Genomic DNA, 26,381 nt, shown 5'->3' on the forward strand with positions numbered 1-26,381 from the left:
GTTTTAGTCCAGGTCCAGCTCCAGCCCCCCGCGACCCTTCACATGACAAGCGGTTACAAAAGATGAATGAATAAAAGTTTCCATGTTGAATGTTAATATGGATGACGATACCGACTGACAGGAAACCAAAAGTATTATAAATTTATTAAGGTCCCCAAGTAATTTGTGTTGTCCCTCGTTGGGATTTTTGTGAAAGATAATGTGATGTGTTACATTCCTTCATTCCATGAACCAATCCTTGGCTTCAAGCTACTGGCTCCTGGTTGTGGGCAAGTATATTCAGGTGGGAACAAATTTAACACATGGAAAAATCCTTTTAACCAAAATAGCGTGGTGTTAAAAATCTGCAAATTGGAAAGTGTGGTTCTAGGCACAAAAAAAAAAATGATTAAACAAGCTTTTCTGGAACATAAAAGGTGGCCATCTAAATAAATGAAGTAAGAATACGTGGAAGTCATTAGAATACACAGCACACATCTCAGGAAGCATATTCAAAAAAGTTAGGCAGACTCACTACGTTAACAGCCTTTGCACACTCAGTCGTGCCTGACTTAAAATAACTGTCGGGTATTGAGTTTATCAATGATTTACATCAAATAAAACATCTCCATGATTCAATCTCAACCCAATTTTGCTCCTTTGTTAATATCATTCCAGGATTAAACACAGATTGAGAGACAATCTCCACGCTCACCACGTTCCATGTTCATTTGTTTGCCTCCTCGTACAGAATAACGACTGGGCAGACACAGCTACAGGTAAACTCGAGGCTAAAATGAACCGCTAAGCTAACTCAGGCTCAGTAATGACCTCAGCCACTGCCTTCCATCTCCACAACGACGGAGCAACTGCAGCCTACACACAAACACGCAAACACAACATCATGGCATCACGTCATGGTTGAATGTGCTTACATGACTGACTACACAGGCACGCACGCACACATTAAGAGTTTCAACCGCACACCCACACCGACACGCCACGGCTCAATGTGCTTACATGACTGACTACACACACATACATGATTTACAACGGCCTCTTTTAGAAACACAACACTTACGGTTCAATGTGCTTACATGGATGACTACATGCTTAAAAAAAAACCCTGTCTGTCTCTGCTTCATGCAAACACACCCTTGCTCATCACATAAACACACCGTCTCTTTCCCAGACACACACACACACACACACACACACACACGGCCTCCAGTGACGTGCTGCAGTGTAGCAGGCTCTGCCAGTCCAGTAAAGCCGAACAAACACCGCTGAGGGAGGCTGCCTGCAATCAAACCGCCTATGAATCAATAATACTGCCTCACAAACACAAACACACACATGCACACAATGTTGGTCTCTCTGTCACGAATGCAGAACGTGAGCACTGCAGTCTCATCAATGCTGCCGCTTCCTTTCGCAGACTTAAAGAACAGGGCTAACACTCATGCTAGGCTAACACCACTTTCACGACTGTTTTGCATTTGTGAAATGGGTCAACAATACGCAGTGCTGTGCAAAGGACTGAGGCAGTAACAGTAAAGATGTTGTTTTAAAAAAAATAAAATAAAATAAAAAAAAATGCAACAAAACGATCCATTTTTGTTAAAACCCAAGCATCTTGAAGAGCTTGCCACAGTTTGTCCATGGATTGGGACTGTGGAGATCAGGGCTCTGTGGAGGTCATAGCACTCATGGCAGGGCTCCTTGTTTCTGACTTCCTGACTGGCTGTCATGATGCTGAATGCATTTGGGTCCAATGTGACAACTCCCAGATGGTACTGCATGATGGATAAGATCCTAAAGATCTAGAGAGCCAAACGTTTGGGCAACTCTTGGTGTATAACTGAGCATCATCCTTCCCCACTGCCTGGGCAATGTGAAAAACACCCAACACAGATTGTAGAGCACAATGTGGCCTCATAATATGGGTCGTACAGACTAGTCAACTAGTCAGTTTGTCGTCTTCACTGCAGTGCCATGACGCTTTAGTCACGTGACAATAACAGCGTTGACGTCTCCGTGAAGACAGGTGAGGAGCCCAGTGGGTCACTGCAGCAAACTAGCAGCTGTTCATCAAGTGTGTCGAAATACTTCACTAAAGATGAAACCCATTCTACTGTGACATGCAAAATATGTCAATCAGTCCTGAAATACATCCGAAGTACTACTGCAGTGCACACTCAACTGAAAAGGCGTCCACTAACAGAGGAACGGTTCAAGGAGGCTGCAAATGAATTTGCTGGTAAATTTCATAGTCAAAGTTATTAGACCTTTAGCTGCAGTACATGGGGAAGGCTTCAGAGAAATACTGTATTTTTTTTTTTACCTGGCTACACAATCCCATCGTACAACACGCTGTGGAGTACTATTAAATGCTATTGATGGTGCTGAGTTGCAGCCTGTTTTTATACAGGCTATACATATCTGCAGCACACAGTATGTAGCACATGAGCTGTCTGTCCTCAGCATATGTATTCAGGTCAAGAATATAGATTTCATTGTTGCAAAGCATTAGTTTCTACTGTGATTGTATTAGTGACGTGATTTTATTAGTGACGATTTTATCAACGACCAGTCGGTGTCCACTTGACTTTAACCAAACTAAGACACAATTTTTAAGGTGTTTGACTCACTTTTGGTCAATGTCTTGATACATGTGCAGCACACCAGGGCATCAAATGTACCAATCCTGTTTAATAAGATATGAATCAATTAAACCTATAATTCTTTTAGAAAAAAATCTAACAGAATCATGGTTGCAACTAACAGTAATTTACATTTTTAGATTTAACAGACTGTCTAATTTATAAAATGTTAAGATTTCCAAAAATCTAAAAACCGACATAAGCAGCAAATCTTGAGAAGGCAGAACCACTGAACGTTTGGCATATTTGCTTGACAAGTGACTTAGACTTAGTGTAGCATTCAAAATGTGCTATATAAATAAAGCTGCCATGCCTCGTGGCGTACTTCTTAGCGATACTGTCACTGAGTGGTGCCTTGGTGGGCTTAGAGTCTAAGGCACTGACAATGAAATGAACAACATCCCTGGGTCTTCCCCTTCATTTCTTGTCAGGCAAGTAATATCAATGGAGGATTTCCTAATTTTTTGCCTTCCGATCCAATACAGATCTTTTAATATTTAGTATCAGCCAATCCCTGAACCCATCTTAAATAAAACAAAGCTTTCTCCCCTGGAGATTCCTAAAGTCTTTTCTTGTCTTCCTTGTATTCTCCTAGAAGTGACTGGATTCAGTACAATAAATAGGGCTGTCAAAGTCAATGCAGCGTGGAGAAGGTAGCTGTACCTTGGCTCCAGAAAACCTGTGTTCTCTACACCTGAAATGGGCTGGTCATCCAACATCATAAGCTCCCTAAACCTCTCTGGAATATTTTTCGCTTGGCACTACGGAAAACGTTTCCCATCTTTTAAGGTGTCCAGTGTTTGTTGTCATTTCGTCAAAGCCTTTGCCTGAGCTGACTCAGCGTATTCATCTTTTTTTTGTTTTGTTTTTATCTGTAATTTATCAAGTTGATCGTACTGACGATCTACTACCACCATTTCTGTCTCACTGACTTCATTATCCCGATTAAAGTTCTTCAACACAGCAGACATGTTTAGTCACGTGAGTTTGGTTCCTCTTCGTCTACTTAGCCCGTCGCCTTACAACAGAAAGAGACGCTACAGGGACATGGTTTTGGTTTATAGCAGACTAAAATAAATAACTACAAAATACCAGGCTTGGCTGAACACTGATACAGATCTGATCATCTTTAAAAATGCCTGGATCAGCCTCGATACCAATCAGGATATCACTATAATCAATTAATAGGTCATTCATTAATCTGATGTCTTTTGACTGTTTAATTTCCCATCTGTACTCTGCCTGTCTTTGCTTCTGTTGCTCTTCTAATGCCTACATTCATTTGATTTCACCTCATTTTAACTGCAGAACCTGCACTTTTTTCATCTTATGAAGCAAAATATAGCCTTGTTTTTTTTAAAGTTAAAAGGCTCCTCATTTACTATCACACTTCAAGGATGGATACTTACAAGGTGAAGTGGATGGTCTGGCAGCTGAAACAAGTTTAGTAAATATTTAATCAGAGGTTAATCTGTAGGGTTTTCAATGCGGCGATCCGTTTTTAATGTAAGCTTTGCAACTTGGGTGCAAAGTGCCAATCTAGCTTTCACAAGTTTAATACAGATCTAACTGTAGCAACCACTCTGCTCACAAAGTGCTCTTTCATATATCACATTGAATTATGTGTAAATAAAATGAGCATCTTGTGCCACATCCGTATTATTCCCTAAAAATAAATAAATATAAAAGACAGGAGGAGGAGCAGAGTGCTGCAGACGTTGCAGTCGTTTGGGTAGATGCAGGAAGATGATCAAAGTGCCTGAATCTAGGCCTCCAACAGAGAAGACTTCAGACTTCTCTGCCTCACCTTGAAGTGGAGAAATCCCTGTTTCATGCTACAATTGCTGATTCATGGATTGTGGTGGGAAAAATTACTGAGGAGGGGAAAAAAAAATGTCTGAGTACAAAACAGTTGCCTTTCTATGCATCCATTAGATAAGGAGCCATTATAGTGTGAATGATGCTACAACTGATCCACATTATCAAGGCTTTTCTGTGCTGCAACAAATAGTAATACATTAATCAGAAAATACATTTCATCAATGAAACTATCCATGGTAATGATGTCTGTGCTACTTTCTGCTTCACTCTACTACATGTCAGAGGTAATATCATACTTTTTATACCTGTACACTTCCTGACAGCTTTAGTTACTTTGCAAATTCGGAATAATAATAAATAAATATAGTTTTAAATATAAAACATGATGAGACTGCACTGAACCCGGGAGAGAAATTACAAACTACCTGTCAGTACTGACATCAGCACCCCATTTAGTGATGAACACATTAATGCGTGATTTTTTTCGTCTGATGGTTTTGAGCTTTTTTTCGGTGAATGGGCCAGTGACATCTGTCCAGGCTTTGACTTACAACACATCTTTCATAATTCTTAATTGACAAGAGGCAGAAAAAGGATGCAAATCAAACAAAACTCTTAAAAAAATAAAAAGCCCTTGCTGATTCTCACTGGATTAGTTTTATCACCTCTGTGTTACGAGAAATAGGGTAGGTAATTTGCGGTGTAATTTTTTAGTTTACAAATTAAGGACATGGCTGATTCGCAGGGGATTAAGATCACAGACGACCTCTGTAATTATTACAAATTACTAGAGGTCCTCAGGTAAAACTAGTCCTGTGTGAATAGCTCTTAATCATTCATTCATTCATTCATTCATTCATCTTCTATACCCGCTTAGTCCTGTTAAGGGTCGCAGGGTAGCTCTTAATCCATCCAAGAAAACGTATGTCTGGAAAATGTGAGTGTGCGCTACTTTTCCTAGTTTTTTTGGGCTATTGGACATATAAATTGTGACATTTGAAAAAAGTTATTTTGGAGTCTGGTAAATGTCACATTTTCTTTTTTTAGAAAAGCGGCAAAATGAATGAAGTTCCAAAAATTGCAGTTCCTGGCCGCTTGAGGCTGTCTCCAAAAGTGATCAATCACCATAAACTTCCATGTTAAAATGTCCAACTTTACAGCTGAAATAAACATGTGTTTGGGTCTCTATAGCTAACGTAAGGACATCTGTACAGGTTAAAAAAAAAAAAACACCCTTTTAAATTATCTTAGAGTCTTAGAGTTATGAATAAATAAAGGCTTGGTCGCTTTGACTGACAGGTGGGTCCCTCACATGTCATTAGCTGTCTGCATAGGCGTCACCCACCCACCTCAGTTTTAATCACTCCACTCCACCTTTTTGCACATTTTTCAATTCGATCGCAATTTTCAATTTTGACTGTTTTGGATCAATAAAGACAGAACACATCGAGGAAAGGTTAACTGAGGACGTTCAGAGATACAAACGTTTGTATGGCTCGTTTCGGTTTCAGTCGCCATTGTCGAAAGTGAAGCAGGAAGTAGAAGAAGTAAACCAAAATTAACCCAACTGGGGGAAAAAAGAAAAAAAAAAGCGCCAACTAGTGTTTGGGTGGTGTTTTTACAGAGCGAGCCAGACTGATGAGCGCACAAACAAATGAGCCTTAAGCTCGTTTTTGCCGAACTTTGTTTTTTCCCCCAACAAGAATAGGTTAAAAAAAAAAAAAAAAAGTTGCAATAACTATACTTAGCACTACTTTTTAGTTTCTATCTATATATCTGTCTATCTATTTGTCAAACATATCAACCTATGTCACAAACACTGTGAGAAATCAAAGTAGAGCAAAGAGGTCTGACACAAAAAAGGTGAAACAATCACCTCCAAGGGGAGCATGAACACACAAACAGTCTTTACTGAATCACTGTTCAAAAAATGCCCCTTTATCTCGTGTGAAATGCTTCGTTTTGGGCAGAATGTAATGATAACAACATCTTCTTCTCTTTGTTGTCATTCCTCGATCATGGTGTAACAGCCTTCTCCAAACACTTTCTCCCAGACACACATGCGCGCACACACACCCACATTAGTTTCCTCCACATCACTGTGGCGTGATGACATTATCGCTCTGTTCTTCCACGATGTGGCAGACAGATAACCAGATAACTCGAAGGCCACTTATAAGATAAGTTATCAGATCGGTCAAAATCTCATCTGCTTTCTCCAGTAAACAAACTGATAAAAACTGTAAACCAGACTGTGCACATTTAAGGAGGTAGTCACTGTACCCGTTTGACATGTGCCCGACATGCTGTGTTACAGCTTAATCTTAAACATGTTTTGATGCACATGTTGAATTACAGGCCTTGAATATGAAAAATTTATTTATTTTGTCTGACGGGTAACTGACTGAGTTCACCCTTTTCAAGCCTACACAATAAAACCTTAAATTAAATCAGTGCTATGACTACACAGGGTCACTGAGAAAAACTGTCTAGATCAGATGACCTTCAGCCAGTTGTACTTAGAAAATTGGATTTAAGAGGATGTGCTCAGTTCATGCACATAAAAAAACGCAGTCCTTCCTTTCATTATGAATATAGCCAGTAGGGAAGTTTCCTTGGCCCCTGATCCGATGGCGATCTTTGAATATTCAGTACTGGACGGTCTGAGTCCTGATCCAGTCTGATCTGAAATAAACAAATTCATCTACTTCATGGACTTTCTAGCTTGGCTCTATTGTCACACCGCTTCCTTAAACAACATGAAGGGACCAATGCAGACCGCTATGTTGTTTTAGCGTAACACAGGTTTAAGCTTAATGCTAACATCTCCCTGCTAGCATGCTGCAAAAACAGAGCCAATATCCTGATATTTAGCTTTTAGAATAAGGCATTAAGGCCTGTAGGAATGCCTGTGTAAACTTTGGTAAAAACGTTTCACCATGTTTGCGCAAGCGCAGTTTCAATTACTGTAATTCAGTCACAGTTTGCGCTGAAGGCTGAGACGTTGCACTTTACAGCCAGTATAGTGTCACTGCGGCTTTTTCACCTATGCCTTTCTCAGAAGGATATTACGCTCTTATAACATGCAATGAACTGTAAATAAGTTCCAGGTATTGTGGAAAAATGGGCAACAGAACTTACTGACAGGACATTTTCTGACCGTTTAGTCAAAATAAGCAAAAAGTCACTTTGAGGCTTAGGTGTTAAAGGCTAAAGAGATAAATGTGTTAGAAAAGGGTTCTTTTATGCTTTTTTTTGTGAGGTAATTAACATTCAAGAAAGACATTAAAGTGTACAGAAATTGCCCAGGTTTAACTTTTAACAGACTATTAATTGAATATGTGTTGATAAAAATCAGCTGTTGTGTTTCCTTGGAGCCGCTGGACAACAGGAAATAGATTTATGTTACCAGTAAGATTTTGACATAGAGATCAAGAGAAAACCTTGACGACGTGGGTACATCCCGGTAATAACAGTGATAATGAGTGTGTGATCATGTTCTGCTGTTATGATGGTGCTGGCACCCTGTCGCTGCAGCATGGAGGCCTCGCCCCCAACTGAGAGACTGCTGTGTCACCTCACACTTACAGAAACTCTGACTCATCACTCCACTAGGCTTCACTCATAAATATTACAAACAGAAAGCCATTGCGCAAAAGCAATGAGGAACACTAAACTAACTAGCAGGAAGGTTCAAATCTGGAAACAGGTTGTTGAGGTGACTTCATGAACACTCTGTTGGTTGTAATGAAGCAACAGGAACTCAGAAGAGGAGTGTGAAATGCAGGATCTCAAGACTGAAAAAGTCCCTTTTCCTTGAATCTCTGAATCTCTTTGAATCTTAAATTATTGAATTTAACTCTACAATTTTGTTGCTTCACTAACGGATGTATTGTCACAAAGTTACAAATTCCATCAAAAGCTTTTGCCTCGTATATTTTGTATATACTTTTGTATATTTTATATATACCTTACACATTCTACCTCACTATGCTTATTTTTATTTGTTACCCCTTTTGCCGACTACAATTCCTCCTGTCTCTGTGTAATGATGCTACTGAATAACAACATTTTTTAAATTATTTATCACTAAATAAAGTCCATCTATCTATCTTTATCTATTTGTTTTTACATATTTTGATGATTTCCAAAGGCCCTTCTGGAAAAGGAGTTGTGTTTCTGACTCAACTTTACCTACGTCCAAGGTGCACAGATGAGGAAAAGAAATATTAGGGGGTTAAAACTCAAGTTATACTTGTAATATACAAAACAATTCCATTTTTAGTAGACCGATGTGTTTCTTAAGCCTCACAAGGACCCTCAGGCTAGAAGACGAAACGTGTGAGTAAAGTTGCCACATTTTAATTATTTTACAGCAAGACTGACGCATAAAACTTCACTGACAGGAGAAATAAATAACATTGCCCATCTTGAGACAATGCAATGTTCTGCTGGGAAACTTTTGGACCTGGCATTCATGTGGATGTTACTTAGACATGTAGCACCCACCTAGACCAGACACCCCCACCCCATAGCAATGACACTCCTTGATGGCAGCAGCCATCCCCAGCAGGATGCAGCCTGACACAGGCACACACACAAAAAAAAAACAGAAAAAAAAAAAAAACATGAAAAACAGCACAAGGTGTTGACCTGGCCTCCAAATTCACTAGATCCCAAACTGATCAAGTATCGGTGGAATGGTCCACAGAGGCCCCTCCCTCAACCCATAGGACCCAAAGACCCCCCCGACTAACAACATTCTATTGTCAGACACCACAGGACACCCTCAGAAGGACCATGTCCATTCTCTGATGAGTCACAACTGTTTTGGAGACACAGACCTATTAGGAAGGTGGTCATAATATTATGCCTGATCGGTGTTTGTTTTAATTTAGTATCAAAGCTGTTGCATGCTTAAAGGTTTTTAAAACAGTCTTCCTTTTCTCGTGTGCATGTTTATGGCATTAGTACAAACCTGCTGCTTGTCCTTCTTGAGTATTTTCATCTTCTATCCCGTCACTGCATCTGTTAAAACAACAGACATAATTCACATTACTTCAAGAGATGCACACAAAACAAACAACGATAAAAACGTTTTTACAGCAGGTTAAGTTCTGTAAAGCTGAAATAACATTTCAAATGATAATAATTACACGCACTTCCTTGCCAGTTTATTCGGTGCACTAGTGAAAACGAATGCATTCCAATGTTAAGTCCTGCACTAATCTTAGCTTGAAGAACGTTATGGTATTCTGCATTTGTATAAAATAACAGAGAGCTTTCGATTCAACTACGATTTCATCTTCCAAAATGATCATCCAGTTGAATTAACAGCTTTCTGACGCTGTTTCAACAAAAAACTGAACGCAGGAAACAGCGTGAGCAACAACACCCTTCTTCACCTTCCAGTTACACTGATACAGCCATCTACTCGTGGTGACTGTTGAACCAGTGCCTTACTAAAAAGCATTTATTACAGGACAGATTTTAAAGACCATTTCTGGTCTTCACAGACTCAGAACGCGCTCCTCATATCCAACACAGAAAAACACACAAAGACAGTTTCTCAAAGGACTGTGATTTTATTTATTTTTTTTAGCTCAAGGTTTTCACACTATGGCAGCTATTTAAGGACTGGGCTGCAGCAAGGTAACAATGATGAGGTATGTGAGAAGTAGGGAATGATTTCATGCCGTGGCCATGTGTCTACTTGTGCTATTTAAATGATGGATTAAAACGGCGTGGATAACGGTGAATCTCCTCACACAGCCTTTATTCCAACAGGCTGCTCATGGCTTTGTATGCAGTCAGCATGGCTGCAGTGCGCACAGTTTGAGACGGCACAAATTTTGGGCTTCTCGTCTGCAGGGTCGTCCGGATGCGTCCTCGTGGACTTTGGTGAGTAACATAATTTGCACGCACATAAAGCATGAACTGGCCTTAAATCTGTAACCACTGACAATGTTGTAATATAAAAAAAAAAAAAAAGATTGAAGAGGATTTAATGTCTGTACTCATTGTTGGTGAAGAACTTTTTATGTGTGCTCAGGCTAGCAGGAAGTGAATAATGTGTCACTTTGAGCACAAAATTTTGCATTTATCAGCTAAGGGGCCATTTCAAGAACATGCACCGTCATACTCTGCACACATCCAAAAAATGCTTTCTATTTAAAAAGCTTCTGTAGAAAATGACGAGGATGGACACAGCATCAAATGTATCTGTCTGGTGTCAAGAGGGCCCAACAGCTTCCTAAAAGGTAAACTGAGGTTACATTTCACACTGAATACTGAATAATTATAAAATAATAATTTAAAAAAAGAAAAAAGTGCCCATTAAATTTAAGCTTTTTCTTTGCTTATATAAACTAAATTTTGTCTTTACGGTGTGAAAACATGCGGCCTCTCTCCACTTCATTAATTATTTTCAATTCTAAGGAAATATGACTCCAGGATGTGCAGGTATAAAAACTCCCTCGACAGATTCCAAACTGAGATACTGATGTTGAACATTTTGCACCTTCCTCGTATGAAACACTAGTACGCCTGACATCAACCACAAAGCTCTGCGCTGCAAGGTTTCGTAGTCGAAGTAAAGCGCAGTATTGACGTGTGATGAAGCAAACAGCAACCAGAAAGCTCTCCTGGCCGGCCTTCCCAACAATGAGCGCAAACCGTCTTCCGGCGCAGTGTCAGCATTACCGCCTTACCACAAATACCCCAAAGTGATTATTAAGAGGCCGACTTCTTCTCTGCCTTCCCTTTCTGTAGCTTCAATTTTTTCATTATTAATTTTCCTGTGTTTAACTTCATTGCACCAGAGACGTCTGAGTGATTCAGTCCGTAGTGTGTTTCACGCTGCTTCATTTGCTTTCTGCAGCTGTGGAAATCATACTCAGTTTATCTCATTAAGTCTTGTTTTCTCTAAGACATGACTGAAGATTTACCAAAACATATAAAATATAACAAATAGCAGGAATAGTATGCAAAAACAGCTCTTATCGTAAACATTATCTGAAAATGTACTGTGTCAGTGATCATATCATTTCATTTTGAAACCAAAAGGTGAATCTATCTGATATTTCTGAAATGACAGCTTAATAAATATAATCCAGGACTGAACACTACAATACTAAAGGGAGTTAAATAAGAAAGGGATCCATTCTTCAGTGAAACACAGAAACAGGAAAACAATCCAGTTAACACTAAACATCTGAGTGACATCTGTCAGATACATCCAGTCTGGTGGGTTGCCATTTTTAGACCGGTAATTTAGACCGTCAATTTAACAGCTATACTCACAAGTCTGCAACAACACCTGCGCTGCTCTGAGCGAGACAGGACAGTTTAAGCTGAAGTCATACAGTTTCACCCAAACACTAGAAAGCAGCTCTGGATTTGAGCAACATTGACACAAGACAGCACATTCACACCTGAAAAGAAAAATCCTCCAAACTTAAACACACAAGTGTAAATTAAACAGAGCTAAGAAATCCGAATTGAATCCTCGACTGGGTTTATGTACTTGTACCTCCATGTCAGCATTTTAATAAAAAAAAAAAAATCTAACAGATAATCAGTAATCTCAATACATACAACACTTAGTCTTGTGAGGTGGTCAGATGTGTCGGAATATGTGACGTGTCTTCTGAAAACAGGTTAGACACTGGGACAGCAACTGGTTCCACAAGGCTACACGACCACTGAAACTTCTCAGCACACTGCCTTCAAGGCAAATACCTACTCATGGTACGTAAGTCCGGGACATATTGTAAGTGTTTCCCCAACACTAAAAGGCTTTGGTTTAGTGTTACACTGTACTCTGACACATGCTTTTGTGCAAAGCTTTATCAACACTGCAAATCAGCAAGAAAATTGCCAATAAGATCGACGTATAGGGCTGTGGATTCATCTGTCCAGTTTAAATAAATTTCTGATTTATAAAATGTCATGTAACGATGTTAAAGGTTATTACAATTTCCCAATGTGTTGTTTTGTCTGACAAACCGTGCAAAAAACAAATGTTAAGTTTACCGTCATTTAACCGCCACACTTCGCTAGAGCATTTTGTGTTACCGTAATTACATCACGTTTGCGCTACCGCACTTTGTATTATCGTAATTACATCACGGCTTGTGCTATTGGAATAATTCCAACGGTTTCTGAAAGCTGGGACATAATTTCAATTGTCCTGGAAATTTATTTTAACATGGAATAAATTGTAAAAAAAACTGTCAGATATCTGAGTTTCCAGGTATTCTGGAAATAAAATGGCCAACAGCACTTACTGACAGTCCAGGCGGACATTTTGAGGCTTAGGTGTTACAAGGTTAAACAAGGACGAGAATCACATATAAGAACCTAGGACTAAAGTATAAGATTTTTCCTTGAAAAATTACTTTTTACAATTATTTTGTAATCAGAATAGCTAATGACTGGCTGAGTTCTATGTATAAATCATTTCAGTGCAACAATTCAACATTTTCTATTGTGAATTCTTTAACATTTATTGATATTTTCAATTTATTTTATTTATTTAAAAAAAAAAAAAACACTCCTCTCTGTAAATAAGTGGACTTTACAGTTAACCGTTATATAATTCATATGTAACTAAAACAACCTTCCATGTGACACAGATCTGAGGTTTTCTAGTCAGTGAGCAACATCAGTCTGCATCAAGTCACATGTTTTCCCACTTTCTTGCTGGGAACACATGTGAGGCACAAAGTCAGATCCCAAAGCATGTGACCTACATGTTACTTATATCTGGACACCAACACCACAGTATTTCTGCATAAATTCCATAAAAACATGACAGTTTTCTCAGAGCACATAGCACTATTTACTTTTTATTTTTTTTTAAATGCATATATTTACATTTAGTTTTTTTTTGTTTGTTTTTTTTTGCAGAATACAGACATGTCTGGTTTAAGCCTGGTTTCACTGCCAGTTTAGTTCCTATCCAATCATTTGCAAAATAAGCAGGAGCACAGTGCATCTTTAAATGCAGGTGCAACACAGCACCACTGGAATGGTACATTTTAAAATGCACCTTATGTCTTACGTTGCAATTTCACAGACTCTGGCAGGAATGAAATTCTTCCATACCCATTATGTACCTTCTTTTGGTTGCAAACTCTAATTTGCAACTCTAATTTAACTATCAAACATGAAATTCTAAGTCAAATGCAGCTTCTGTGGAAAAGGAATTAGGATATCAGGGACATACTTTGTGTAAAAGGTGGACTTTGCTCTGTGCTATTGACTAACACCCTGTTCACACCTGGCAGTAAGATGCATCCCTCGTGAGACGATCACACGTGGGCAGCTTTAAGCATGTCTGTTCACACCTACAGTTCCTATACCCTTCTTAAATGTTCCAATATCATATCACTTGATTTAAATGTGGTCTACACCCCATGGATTCTGAAAAGACATGTACAATATATAGTAATTAGTTGAAAAGAAGTTGGCTAAAAAATGTGTAACACAGAATTAGGAGAAACATTTTATGTTAGGCCTAAATAGTCAAATAGACCAGAACAAAGTAGCATGGTCAACGTGAAGACAATAAGAGGGTTAGAATGTGCCTCCGCATGCAAATAAATTATTTGGAAAACCATTCATACAAAAAATAATATCACTGCTGTGACCAACCAGCTGTGAGACTGTGAAACAGAAACATCTCTGTGATAGAAAACTTGAAAAATACTGGGACTTCAGTAAGCATATCAGATGTTTTATTAGCAGGATGAAATAAAACCGCCCCGACAGCTGCAATGAAGAAAATAAAAACATAAAAACAAGTACACTATGTTATATGCTCCTTGTTGATTCCTTAAAATTATCAGTCAGCTAATTAATAATTAAGGTTAGTGCTCTCTCTTTGGAGAGGCTCTTGCTGCTATAAAATGCTGCTGAAATGTGGTCAAAACTCAAGATTACATTTATCTTAAGTGAGACTTTCAGCTAACCTGTTACAGACTCTGTGGACATTTTGGATGAGCAATCAGATCCCAGTGTGTCTTGGGGCATTAAGAGCTGTTCATTAGTGTTCGAATCAACACTAATGAAATACATGTTAATACCTGGTGTGAACAGAGCCTTTGTCTCGCTGTTTCAAGCACTTCTGCAGTTTTTACAACTACTCAGGTTAAGTTTGAAGAAAAAGCATCTGCAAAAGGCAAGAAAGAAGTAAACAGCAGCACATGTGGTGGTTTGTGTGCCGTCAGTACAATAATTTAGTTATCAGAGATGTTGCTAAAGTTTTTTTTAGTAAGTGCTTTGTTCAGAGATTTTTTTCTCACCGCTTTTGTGCCAGACGATCAGATTTACAAAAAAACCTAATCAAGTGAAAACTGGAGGCGCCTGTGGCTTTTCGGATGAACTGAAAACACAATCGATGTGAGCCTTTTTGCTGCCCACGCAGTCCCTCATCAATTCATTCTTTTAACTTTCTCATCCATTTCCGTCTCCTCTGGAAAGGTGAAGCAGATTTAGAAGAGCTGAAATAACCGGTAACTAGTGACACAGACAGAGCAGGTGCTCCTCATATTTTGAACAGGGACTACATGACATTCAGCAGAGTCCACGTTGTGCTGCTTAACATGTGGATGATAAAATGGCATCTGTGGTACGCTATTCTGCAGCAGGAGAGCGGTCAGATACTCCCGCCACCTGTCTCGCTGCACCATTAACAACTTTAGACAAGACTTACAACTGCCATTAAAAGTGTGATGCTTAATTCTTACAACAAGCCTTGCATAGTCTCTAAATAGATGGTTCAATTGCAAGCAGAGGCGACAATCGGTCTGTAATTATTGAGCCACTTAATTTTTTGCTCTGTATCTGTTGTAAAGATCAGCGTTGCAAATAATGCATAGACACAGAAAAGGCTCTTTCAGCGTTCTTGTCTGATGAATCTCAACTTTGTTAGCGCTACAAACCGATATATAGAAAGCAACCAGCAGCCAGAATTAGGCATTCGTGGTTCTCAACATCTAATGTTGGATGGGTTTTGACAGAGAAAAACCCTCTGACATGAAAGAAGTGATGTGATAGTCAAAGTAGTAGCATCAACGTTTTATCAGACACACTGATTGAACTGCAGAAACACCACATCAATGAAAGCAGGGCTGTCCAAACTACAGCCTGCAGGCCAACCGTGGTAAATGTTCCATTTTTAATCGGCCCCCAGAAAATTCTAAACGTGCAAGTCTATTGTACTATTTAGTTTTTATAGTAGGTCGCGCTAGAGGCCTGAATGCTGCAACTTCTCCACAAAACAAGATTAATCAAAGAAAACTTTGCAAGACGTAAGATAGCAAGGGAGTGCAGAAAATTTCAGAAATTGTGGGAAAATTAATATTTCTTCACAGAAAACGAGGGGAAGTGAATCTGTTGCCGTGATGAAAAAGTATAATATACAAAGACACTACAAAACTAAACTTTAGACCTACACTGGTGCCCAATGAGAGCAGAAAGTTCTGCAAATGGCAGCTAGTCTAAAGCTCTACAACTGTTTTTTTTTTTTGTTTTTTTTTCGTGCAAACGAAACACAGGAAAACAGTCAGTTATGAGGACCTCAACTTAAAACCCTTTAATGGAAAGCTGTGATAGGCAGATTTTTTCTTAAAGTATTATCATAAATCATGCATAATTTACCTACATTTATTTGCTGATACGCCTCACCTGAGTGGCCCTGTTCTTTGTATATTCTTCCCAAACGCGGCAAAAAGGGTTTTTGACAGGTCTGATCTATACCATGGAACACAAATACCGGACTATTCATATAGTGGAGAAGTGGAGACTGTGTGATGTGTTGTGTCTGTCACGTGGGCGGATGGTTCACGTGGAGGGCATGGAGTGAGTGAACACAGAGGGAGGGTGAAGCAGCAAGAACAGGACAATACAGCAACGCAACCTCATCACTTCATCTCCTGTTGCCATAGACACTAAATTAATTTGTCTGAGTTGGCTCTCGACCACATTTTTATTTTTCAATATCTGAAATCAAACCAAGAAATTTTTCTGAGTTTAGTTTTTTTTTTTTTCCCCTTTCAACTTTTTCCACCTCAGCTGCATATTACTAGCTTGCTAGCATTCTACTTTCCTCATCCTTGCCGTCCACGGTGTGGTAACACATTTCACCAGAACGCATTTTTAATCTTCAGCTGGAAAATGATCGCTGCCAACGTTTACACAGACACTAACAATAATCAGAATAAGAATGCTTCTCGTAACTACCTCGATCAGAACAGACTGGCCTGACTAGAGGTCTTTACAGTCAGATTGAGAGGAGTGATCATCTGATCAATAGCAAATGATTAGTGACAATTGATCAGATTGTTTCTCTCTGGTTGGAATACGTACGTGGTAAATAAAAAGGTGACGTACAGAAACGTGGATGTCAACGTGAACATCGCCGCTAGCAACATCATCTTCTCTTATATTTCCAGCAGATTCACCGACCAACAGCGAATCACTTTATTTAGCATTTTATTAAACAGTTAAGCTGGAATCTCAAAGTAGAATGACTTAAAATGGGCTGAAGAAATATTCTCTTTAAATGGAAGGGGCAAACAAAAGTACGATGCAAATATTACAGCATACATTACAGAGCGCTGTCCTGTTTTCACTGAATTCTAATTGGAAATTAGAACAACATATTTAAATGAATCTGAATTAAATGGATTAAATATCTTTTCAAGTATCAAAATGCTACATAGAAATATTTGATCTCTGACGCACAAAACTAAATACTGATACAGATTATGAAATGAAAAAATATATGCTCACAGCACTGATCCTGCCCTTGATTTTGTGGGCTCCAGCTTTATGCTGTAATTATATTTAAGTATTCAAAGCCACACTGCATTAAGTGTAAATCATGTTCATCTATTTGAGAGCAATGGTAGTCATTCTAGTGTCTTATTAACCAAAATAGCCATGTATTTCCAAAGCATATATGTAAAGGAACAGAGTTCTGATTAGCCGTTTCATTAGTTTTCAGGTTTTATGTATGGTTATTTCCTACCCTCACTTGTCAACTGTGTGTTTCTCATTTTTTAAAGGATCACAATTACAAGTTTTATTGCAGGTTGTCAGGGTTTCTATGGGAATGGGCCCCTGCAATGCTAGTGTTTGTCTAACCTAGAAACAGTAAAACAGGGAGTCAGGACTTGACAAAAAGGCATAAGGGTAGGAGCCCTCTGATTGGTGGTCAAATCAGGGGGTCAATTTAGATACCAAGGTAAAAAATGTGTTGCAAGAGACATGAAAGTCCTTCAGAAACAAGAACGGTGATTCAACAATGATTCAATATGAGCTACTGCATTTATCTGTAAAGACCAGAAACACAAATACTTTATCACTGCTTAGCCCTGCGTGAATCTCAACCATTTCAACTAACAGCTGAAGGACTAAATAAAGTGCTCCGTGATCATTTTAATTTGGATTGAACTTGGTTGTAGAAAATGAAGAGGAGGCATCGTTACTTGGCAGCATATCACCATATCTCACATCCATCTTTACCGTCACTATGCAACCAAGACAGCAACAGTGTAGTTTAAATGTCATAAAAGTGACCTTTAAAAATGACAAGGGGAGCAGTGTGCATAGCTGGATCTTACAGCAGAGGATACAGCAGAGCAAATTTCCTAACCAACTTTACAAGTAGTCAACGGCGAAAGCTTTTGTGCACTGACCGCGGAGTCATCACAATACAGTGATGCGACCTTTAAGTATGCCAGAGATGGTGCAAGAAATGGGAAACTGAAATGTAAAGGAGATGTTGGCTTCCTGTTTGAGCTGAAAACACAGGAAAACAATGAAAGCAGTTAAATGTGTGTGTGAGAGAGAATGTGGAAGACTTTTTCTGAGTTTTGTGCCAAGTTGTTTTATCCCCACACACCGGTCAGCCATGAATATTGATGCAAGAGCATGCTGTTTTCAGAAACGAAACAACCATCTACTGCTCACTCGTTTTGCAGCCTTATGTGACAGGACTCTCACACATACACACAGACAAACAAACACACACATATCACAGGCCGTGTGAACAACAAAGGCCACGGCTGAAATGTAATCTACTTTCTATAGCAGCTAAAGGACAGAAAGCAATATCTTGACTTAGACTGACTTAAGTAACGGCAGGTTTGAGCTCACTGCAGATAGTAGTGACAAGTTTCTTTTTTCATTATTAATATTTTCTGAGGCATGTTTTTAAACTAAATAGCACTCAGGCAATGTGATACTGTATATTTATATCGTAATTGGTGATTTTAAATTGGCCGTAGGTGTGCATGTGAGTGTGAATGGTTGTCTGTCTCTCTGTGTTGGCCCTGTGATAGACTGGCAACCTGTCCAGGGTGTGCCCCGCCTCCCACCCAATGGCAGCCGGGATAGCCCCCCCCCCACCCCCCCAGGAAAAAAGTGGTTCCTGAAACTGACACAATCACAGCCTACAGAGATTGAGTCTGAAAGTTCAGAAACATTCAGTACACTCAGATTAGTCTTACTGACGGCGTTTGAGCCTTTCATCAATCTTATTAATCTTGAGCAGAGTACGGACTGCAAAGAGCACAAAAACAATAAGCAGGTTTTATTCTGGCCCATTGTCAAGTTACTCGTGCTATTAACATTAATTTGCAATCAGACCTGTTCAGTGATGCTTGTCTTTTAAACAACGGCTACGTTTACATAGCCTGGCGAAGTCACACTCAATCCTTTTCAGAATAATGGTCTGGTAATACATCATTTGGATTTCATTATAGGGCGTGTTTGAACCAAAACAGAGAAAAACAATATCCATGCACAATGAGGGTTTGCACAACTTCAGATTTTTTTAAAGTGGACTGTAATGTAATGAAAGTCATCCACAGTTGACCAACTTTTTGCTGCAAAAATGTTGTGGGTGGGGCACGTCAGGCCGGCTAACAAATAAATGATAATCTGAAACATCAATCCCCAAAACATCATCACAATAGCACCTTTTTGAAATACGTAGGTGATAAACGTAAATAGGTTTCACTGGCTGTGGAACATTAATTCTGTTGAAAATATCATGGAACAAAAAAATTTCCGCAGATTTATTGACATTGATCACTGAATTCATTGAATAGAAGAAGATTCTACCTTCGTCCATCTTTTCAAACACCTGTTTTAACAAATGCTTGTTCTGCTATCTGTGTTGTTGTCCCTCCAGGAAACTTGTCACCTGATGTTTACCCCACAAGGAGCAAGCATCCACAAAGAGAATGGATTTGTTACAACCAGAGAGAAATCAGATCAAGTGTTGACATGGTTATTAGGAGCTTTCCTACTTTCCTACTGTATGGATTGAGAAAGGTTTCCTCCACCACCTCCAGTCCGAGTGCATCTGTTCTGACTGAGGTGGTTACCTGAGGTATTGTTATGCTGACTGGGTTATCATCCTTATTATTATTATTGGAATATTAAGGTCCATGTAAACAAAGCCATTGAGAGTGGGAAGGAAAATTAAAAGGCAGAGGAGAAACAATGGATTGGTTTCAATCCGACCCTGGAAAAGGTTCAACTCGGGTTTCACAACAGGATCAGTAACTACTCTGACAGTATTTGTTCTAACACACAGAGAAAGGTTTTTCTGTCTTTAAGGAGAAAATCAGGAACCTGCCAGGGCTCCTACAAAACACACAGAAAGACTAAGATTTTGATCAACTTTAGTTTATCCAAATCCAATCCATTAAAATATGCCTGGATCAACCCAGATGCCAATCCTTAGGATGGGCTTGGATCACTAATCCGTGTTAATATTCAGATAATGTTTCCAACCATGCTGCCCAGCCTGTACCGATAAATCCACTTTAAGATTGGAGCGTCAAGTGATAAGTCAGTCAATATTTTCATCACCCAATTTTATTTTCAGGGGCCAAAAAAGATATGTCCTTGAGCTTTTGGGAACTGTGACCGATCATTTTATTTATCTTCTGTCATTCAACCAGTAATTGAGAAAATAATCAATAAAACATTCTAGTAAGTCTTCCTTTTGCAGTGAAATCTTTTCTGTGATCTTGAGCATTTATTTTTATACCCTGCATCCAGGTTATAAAAATAAATGCTGAAGATCACAGAAAAGATATAAGGATATATAAAGAGATAAAGCAGACTTTACTCAGCAGCCACAGACAGCAAGACTTCCTTGCCGTCTTGTCCTCTTTCCAGTGACCTTATTTCCTTCACTCCGTCACTTGCCCTTGCACAAAAGAGCAGAAGAGCCGAACGGTTGATGCACCTAAGAGTCATCAGAGGACAACTCGCTTGAGGGACGAGGAGATGCAGCGGGCTGTGCTAAATCAGAACCAAATTCAGCCCTGTTTTCCCAAATGTGTGTAAGCGTGCGCTGGCGCGGATAAAGAGGGAAGCACGTCTTTAAAATAGAACACACCTCCTCCTCACTCCATCCCCGCTTCGGATGCGTGATGCCCCCACGAGGGAACAAACAAAGGAGCGGACTGTGTTGTCAGATGCAGCTTAGTCTAGGTTATAACATAGGGGGACTCAGCCTTCTCATTTAATTAGATGGACTAATCACCTCCAAGTCGCTAAAACATAGGAGACATAAGACATTGTTTATTTATCCCACATATGGTAAATTTCCTTGTCACAGTAGTGCGGAATTTGACAAGAATACAAAAAACAATAACGAATTTGAAAAAATATATACAAAAAATAACAACACAACTTATAGAGAAAAATAGAAAACTAATACTGCAGTGGAGCTGCTACTCCTGCAGCATCTTCTGATGACACAGTTTCCATCTTTTCTTGTGCCAAGCATCCAGCTGACCAAGCCTGCTGCTCCAATACCGTGACATTGACATACGAAGGCACAGTATTGCATTACAAATTAACGTCACAACTGAATGCTGCTGCCTTCTCCACCCTTTGAAAGACATCATGACAATAAAACTGTGGGCCAAATTGTGACATTTTCACAGAATGACTAACAGCTTACTGTGATGTCTCTGTGCAGGTAATGTAATAGTTAAACAAAAGAATCCCTCCACACAAATACTCCCTTTGAGAAGTCATGAATAAATATTTTCTTGAGTAGTTGTAGGATTTTTTTTTTTTTGTATTTTTATTTAACTCTTCACTCATAAAATTCATTTAAAAAACAATCAACCAATAACGTTACCAATTTAAAAACAAATAAAAGCGCCAACTCGTCACTTCTAAATTACTTTTTAGGTTTACCAACGGCATTTGCTTGGGGATGTCCCGATCGGTATCAGGCTGATCCAGGCATTTTTTTTTCAAATGATCCGACCCTATTTATTAGACTGAAGGCAGTCGCATCTAGACTTTAGGAATCTCCAGGGGAGGAAGTTTAGGATATTTAAGATTGGATCGGGACTCGGATCAGCCAATAATGAATATTAAAAAAAAATCGGTATCTGATCAAGGAGCAAAGAAAACTTGATCGGGACATTTGATACTAAAAAACAACATAAAGGCAAGTGGGGTAAAATCAGTGACTTTGACCGATTACTCATGATCAGGCTTAGAAAACAATATGTGACAGAATTACTGACTGACTCTAAAGCCAATATTCACTAGGCATCTAGGCCATTTTTGTGAACAGATTTAACAACAACATATCAATAACACCTGGACTACACTAAATTCTGATGTAAATGCACAGCTGTGTTCCCAGCCTGAAACACAAAGCAAATGGGGCAAAAAACAAGTGCCTTCCATCCCTACTAATTGAGATGCTGATAGACACTAATTGAAACACTAAACTGAGATTCACTCAGTCTGCTTAAAGCTAATTTTCTTCTCTCTCCATCAACAGAAGTAACAGACTTAAAAACAAAACACACAGTCTGCCTCCTAGAACAACAACAAATGAACACTCCAGGAGAAAGCTGAAATAACATCACTGAATCTATCATTGTCCTTTAGTAGAAAACAACTCAACTAAGACTGTTGTGTGAACTTTGTCTTATTTTGCTGTAATTCCAGATATTTCATTTAGAATTTTTTTCCCCACACAGTCGCCTGTCATAACCACCACTAGCAGCTGAGCACTGAACCTGTGACCCATTAATGAAAGGCTGGTGCCTACAAGGGAAAGCATGAGGCTGTAATTTTTGCCATTATCAGGAGCGTAACAACACAGAGGAAAAAAAGATTGTGTTATAAAATGCAAAACAGGATATTTTTGCACAGCTTCACCACATGCATGAACCCGTTATCATCCCTGTAAAGCACTTAGCTTTGCAAGTTTTGAAAAAGTAAATATTGTTATCATTAAAGCTTTGATTAGTGTTATTAGACAAATGTGGGCAATTGTTCTTTACTAAACCATCAATACAGATTTGCTGTACATATGCATAGAGCTCTGTTGGCAACTTGACATTAAAGTGGTTCAGGGTACCATATGTACCTAGTTAATGGTGTACACCATCTTTTTGATAATATCTTGATACATGAAGCAGACCAATGCACAAAGTGGAAAGTTATAAATACAATCACCAGATTGCCTTGTGATGTGCCAACAAAGTACCTGCAGGTGCTCCACTAAAATTACTAAAATTACTAAAAAGTATGGTACTGAGACACACAAGTGACTTCTTTACTGTTCTGATATATAAAGTAGGGGTGTTCCGACCGGTATCAGGCTTATGCCAAGTCTAATCTTTTGTAGTTGTTTATTTTAGCTCTGCCATAAACCAAAACCACGTTCCTCTTCCTGTTCTCTTTTAAAGGCAGCTGGCTAGCATCAAAGCTGCCAAAAATCAAAGAAGAAGAGCCAAAATCATGTGACTTGTCTGCTATGTGGAAGTCAGAAATTTGTAAATTATGCAATGTGGGTGTTCTGCGAGGTGGCAGGAGATCATTATTTAATACCACCAAAAAAAAGAAAAAACAAATACGCCAAGTCCACTTAGGCGAAGATGGCACTGAAACAGCAACCAACACTGAACGCTACATTTAAAAAAAGTTTCCTGGAGACAGCATCAAGGTGAAAATTATTCCAGAGAGGTTTAGGGAGATTATGGCACAGACCAGCCCATGTCTGGAGTTGACAACACAGGTTTTCTGGAGCAAAGGTACGAGCCACCCTCTCCAAACTACATTGACTTTGACAGTGCTATTTATTGGACTGAATCCAGTCATATCTAGGAGAATACAAGGAAGACAAGACTTTAGGAATCTGCAGGGGAGGAAATTTTGTTTATTTAAAGGTTGAATTATCGTTTTTTTAAATCTGGACCTTATTTCTGGCATAAAATACGATTGTTTACTCACCCATATAACTTTGGTTTCATTTGGAGTCGTTCGGAAGATATTTAGATACAGCGGAGTGCCGCGTATATCCATATAGTGGGAGTGACTGGGGCGCCGAAACACGGCCTCTAAATAATGCATGATCTGCCGCAAAACTCGTTTATTTCACCAGTATTTTGTTAATGATAAGCTAGTGCAATTCCCTGATCAGTCCGGAGTTACCTGTTGTCTATTCGCGTACGTGCAGCGGTTTGTTGTTCATCTGCAATTCCCCTTTAAGATCAGATCTGGACCGATATTGAATATTAAAATTATTATGTCTTTATATATTAATATAAAGGCAATTTCTTCTAATAATTCTTGTGATTAGTCTTTTAGATGCTCAGCCTACATAGAAAACATGTGACCAAATTGTAGTGAAGTATAAACTGAAATAAACTCCTGCTGGCATGACTAATCAAGAAAAAGCCAACATGGCTACTAACTATACAATGACTGGGCTTTTTAACACTGCATCATTCAAAACATGCTTCTTGCTTCAATATACAAGGCAACTGTAGAGCTCTGTCCTATATATGTGGATATCCTATATTTTCTATCACCTACATGTTTAAAATCGTAGTACTGCACAAACATTTCTGTGCAGTAATACCATGAGTATAGTTCCAACAGGTGGTTGTTATCTACTAAAATGCACCTGAAATGTTTAGTGCAAGGAGACACTTAATGACTCTTTCATTAAACTGTAAATACAATCAAAAACCTTAACAAAGATTATAAATAGTATACTTTTAATTTATGTTAATTAAATAAGGGTTCAATATGATCTGCCCATGAGGGGAGGATAAAAATATCAAAAACACAGAACAATACAATAATACAATATTACTGGAGCAGTTGCATCGAGTTGCTGGGTTCCAGATTTAATTCAAGGGGTTGAACAAAGTATGTTGTCGACCTCTTTCACAATATCAACGAAGACAAAACATTAAAATTGTGTCAAATCACTGTGTTTATCTGTGCAAATGTAGCTAATGTTGTTGAGAGGGGTCATGGCTCCACGAATACTTGTATACACGACTTATACTTCAGTACATGAATACTATCACTATAATCAGGTTTAAACTTGAACTAAAAAAGAAGTCTTCATCTCCTCCAGTTATTTTAAACATTTATTCATTCATGAATAAATGTTTAAAATAACTGCAGGTTTTTTTGTTTTTTTTTAGTTTAAACGCAGAAAATATTTCATTCTGCAGTTCTTTACAACAGATGGCTCTTTCACGGTTTCCCCTGAAAGATTGTGAGTATCAGAGGTGGACAGAGTACACACCTTCACTACTTGAGTAAAAGTACAGATACTACTTGTCAAATATTACTCCAAAACAAGTAAAAGTAGCTTAATCAAAATATTACTTAAGTAAAGTACAAAAGTATTTGCTTAAAAAAATACTTAAGTAAAAGTATTTAACAAGTATCTCAGGAAATACAGGAAAGGAAAGTAGCTTTATTTTCATTATACAATCCACTGATGTGATTCTAACGCACGTGCGCACACCCACCCAGTCTCTCTCTCTCTCTCTCTCTCTCTCTCTCTCTACATACCCGATGTGCTTTTTCAGGTTGGAAGACAAGTTCTTGTATAGGCCGTGATATAATTTGTTCGCGGTAAGCACAACAAACATTTAAACTGAAACGAATCAGTTTTTGTGGCAAAAATCTCAAACATGGGTTTGAGATAAGGCCACGGGTGCTCGGTGGGAGTTTCTCCAGGTGTTTCTCCAGTTTCTTCCTCCATTGTATGGATTGTATGGCATGACGTATACGACTAAGACAAACCATATGCGAATCAGCAGAAACAGTTTATTTTCTTAATAAAAAAATAATAATAATAAATAACAATCAGCTGACATAAGCTCAAAAGTAGCAAGTAACGAGAGCATCAACAGAAATGTAGTGGAGTAAAAAGTACAATATTTGTCCTTCAAATGTAGTGGAGTGAAAGTAAAAGTATCCCCAAAAATAATACTCAAGTAAAGTACAGATACTCAAAAACTGTACTTAACTACAGTACTCAAGTAAATTTACTTCGTTACTGTCCACCACTGGTGAGTATCAACCTGTTGCCTCAAGTCACAGTACAACTAAACATCCACAAGTGGTTTGGGAAATGCAAAAACAGTTGTTTTTGCACTGAATCTTTTTAAACGCTGATCCTTAATAGTCAGTTCTGTGAAGAGAATAACACCACAATCACTAAATAACCATAAACAGAGTAAATGTAAATGTTTAACACCAATACTAGTTATTGATTAGCTTTCAGTTAGGTCCAAAATGTCAACATTTATCTATAGAAAGCAGCAGAAACCATGACGTATTCATCCCGCATCAGTATGAGCTTAATACTGCAGCAGTTTCCTAATTAAAGTAATAATGCAAAACTTTGCGGGCTATAACATAACCCAAATATGCACGACTGCCTCGACTCCTGCTTTGACCGTCAGCTGTCTCAACAACTGAGAAGAGAGGCGAAAGTTGTTTTTTTTCTTCCCCGGCTTCCTTTGAAGATGGAGTCAAAGCACAGCAGCGGCAGTTCTGCAAGCAGGCAGTAAAAAGTGCAACTAACACAACGGGTGAACA

General features: G+C 38.7%; 1 protein-coding gene across 2 annotated transcripts in view; it reads right to left on the reverse strand.

Annotated features, from left to right (window-relative positions):
* Positions 1-26,381, reverse strand: part of chd6 (chromodomain helicase DNA binding protein 6) — a 102,583-nt gene that overhangs the window by 74,148 nt on the left and 2,054 nt on the right. For both annotated transcript variants that reach the window (XM_084543169.1, XM_084543168.1), the window contains exon 2: positions 9,442-9,491. In XM_084543169.1, coding sequence (XP_084399295.1) covers positions 9,442-9,471 — 30 coding nt within the window. In that variant the 5' untranslated portion in view covers positions 9,472-9,491. The remainder of the gene's footprint in view (positions 1-9,441; positions 9,492-26,381) is intronic.

Source organism: Chelon labrosus (assembly GCF_963514085.1).
Source record: "Chelon labrosus genome assembly, chromosome: 4".
In the NCBI taxonomy this organism is placed as follows: Eukaryota; Metazoa; Chordata; class Actinopteri; order Mugiliformes; family Mugilidae; genus Chelon; species Chelon labrosus.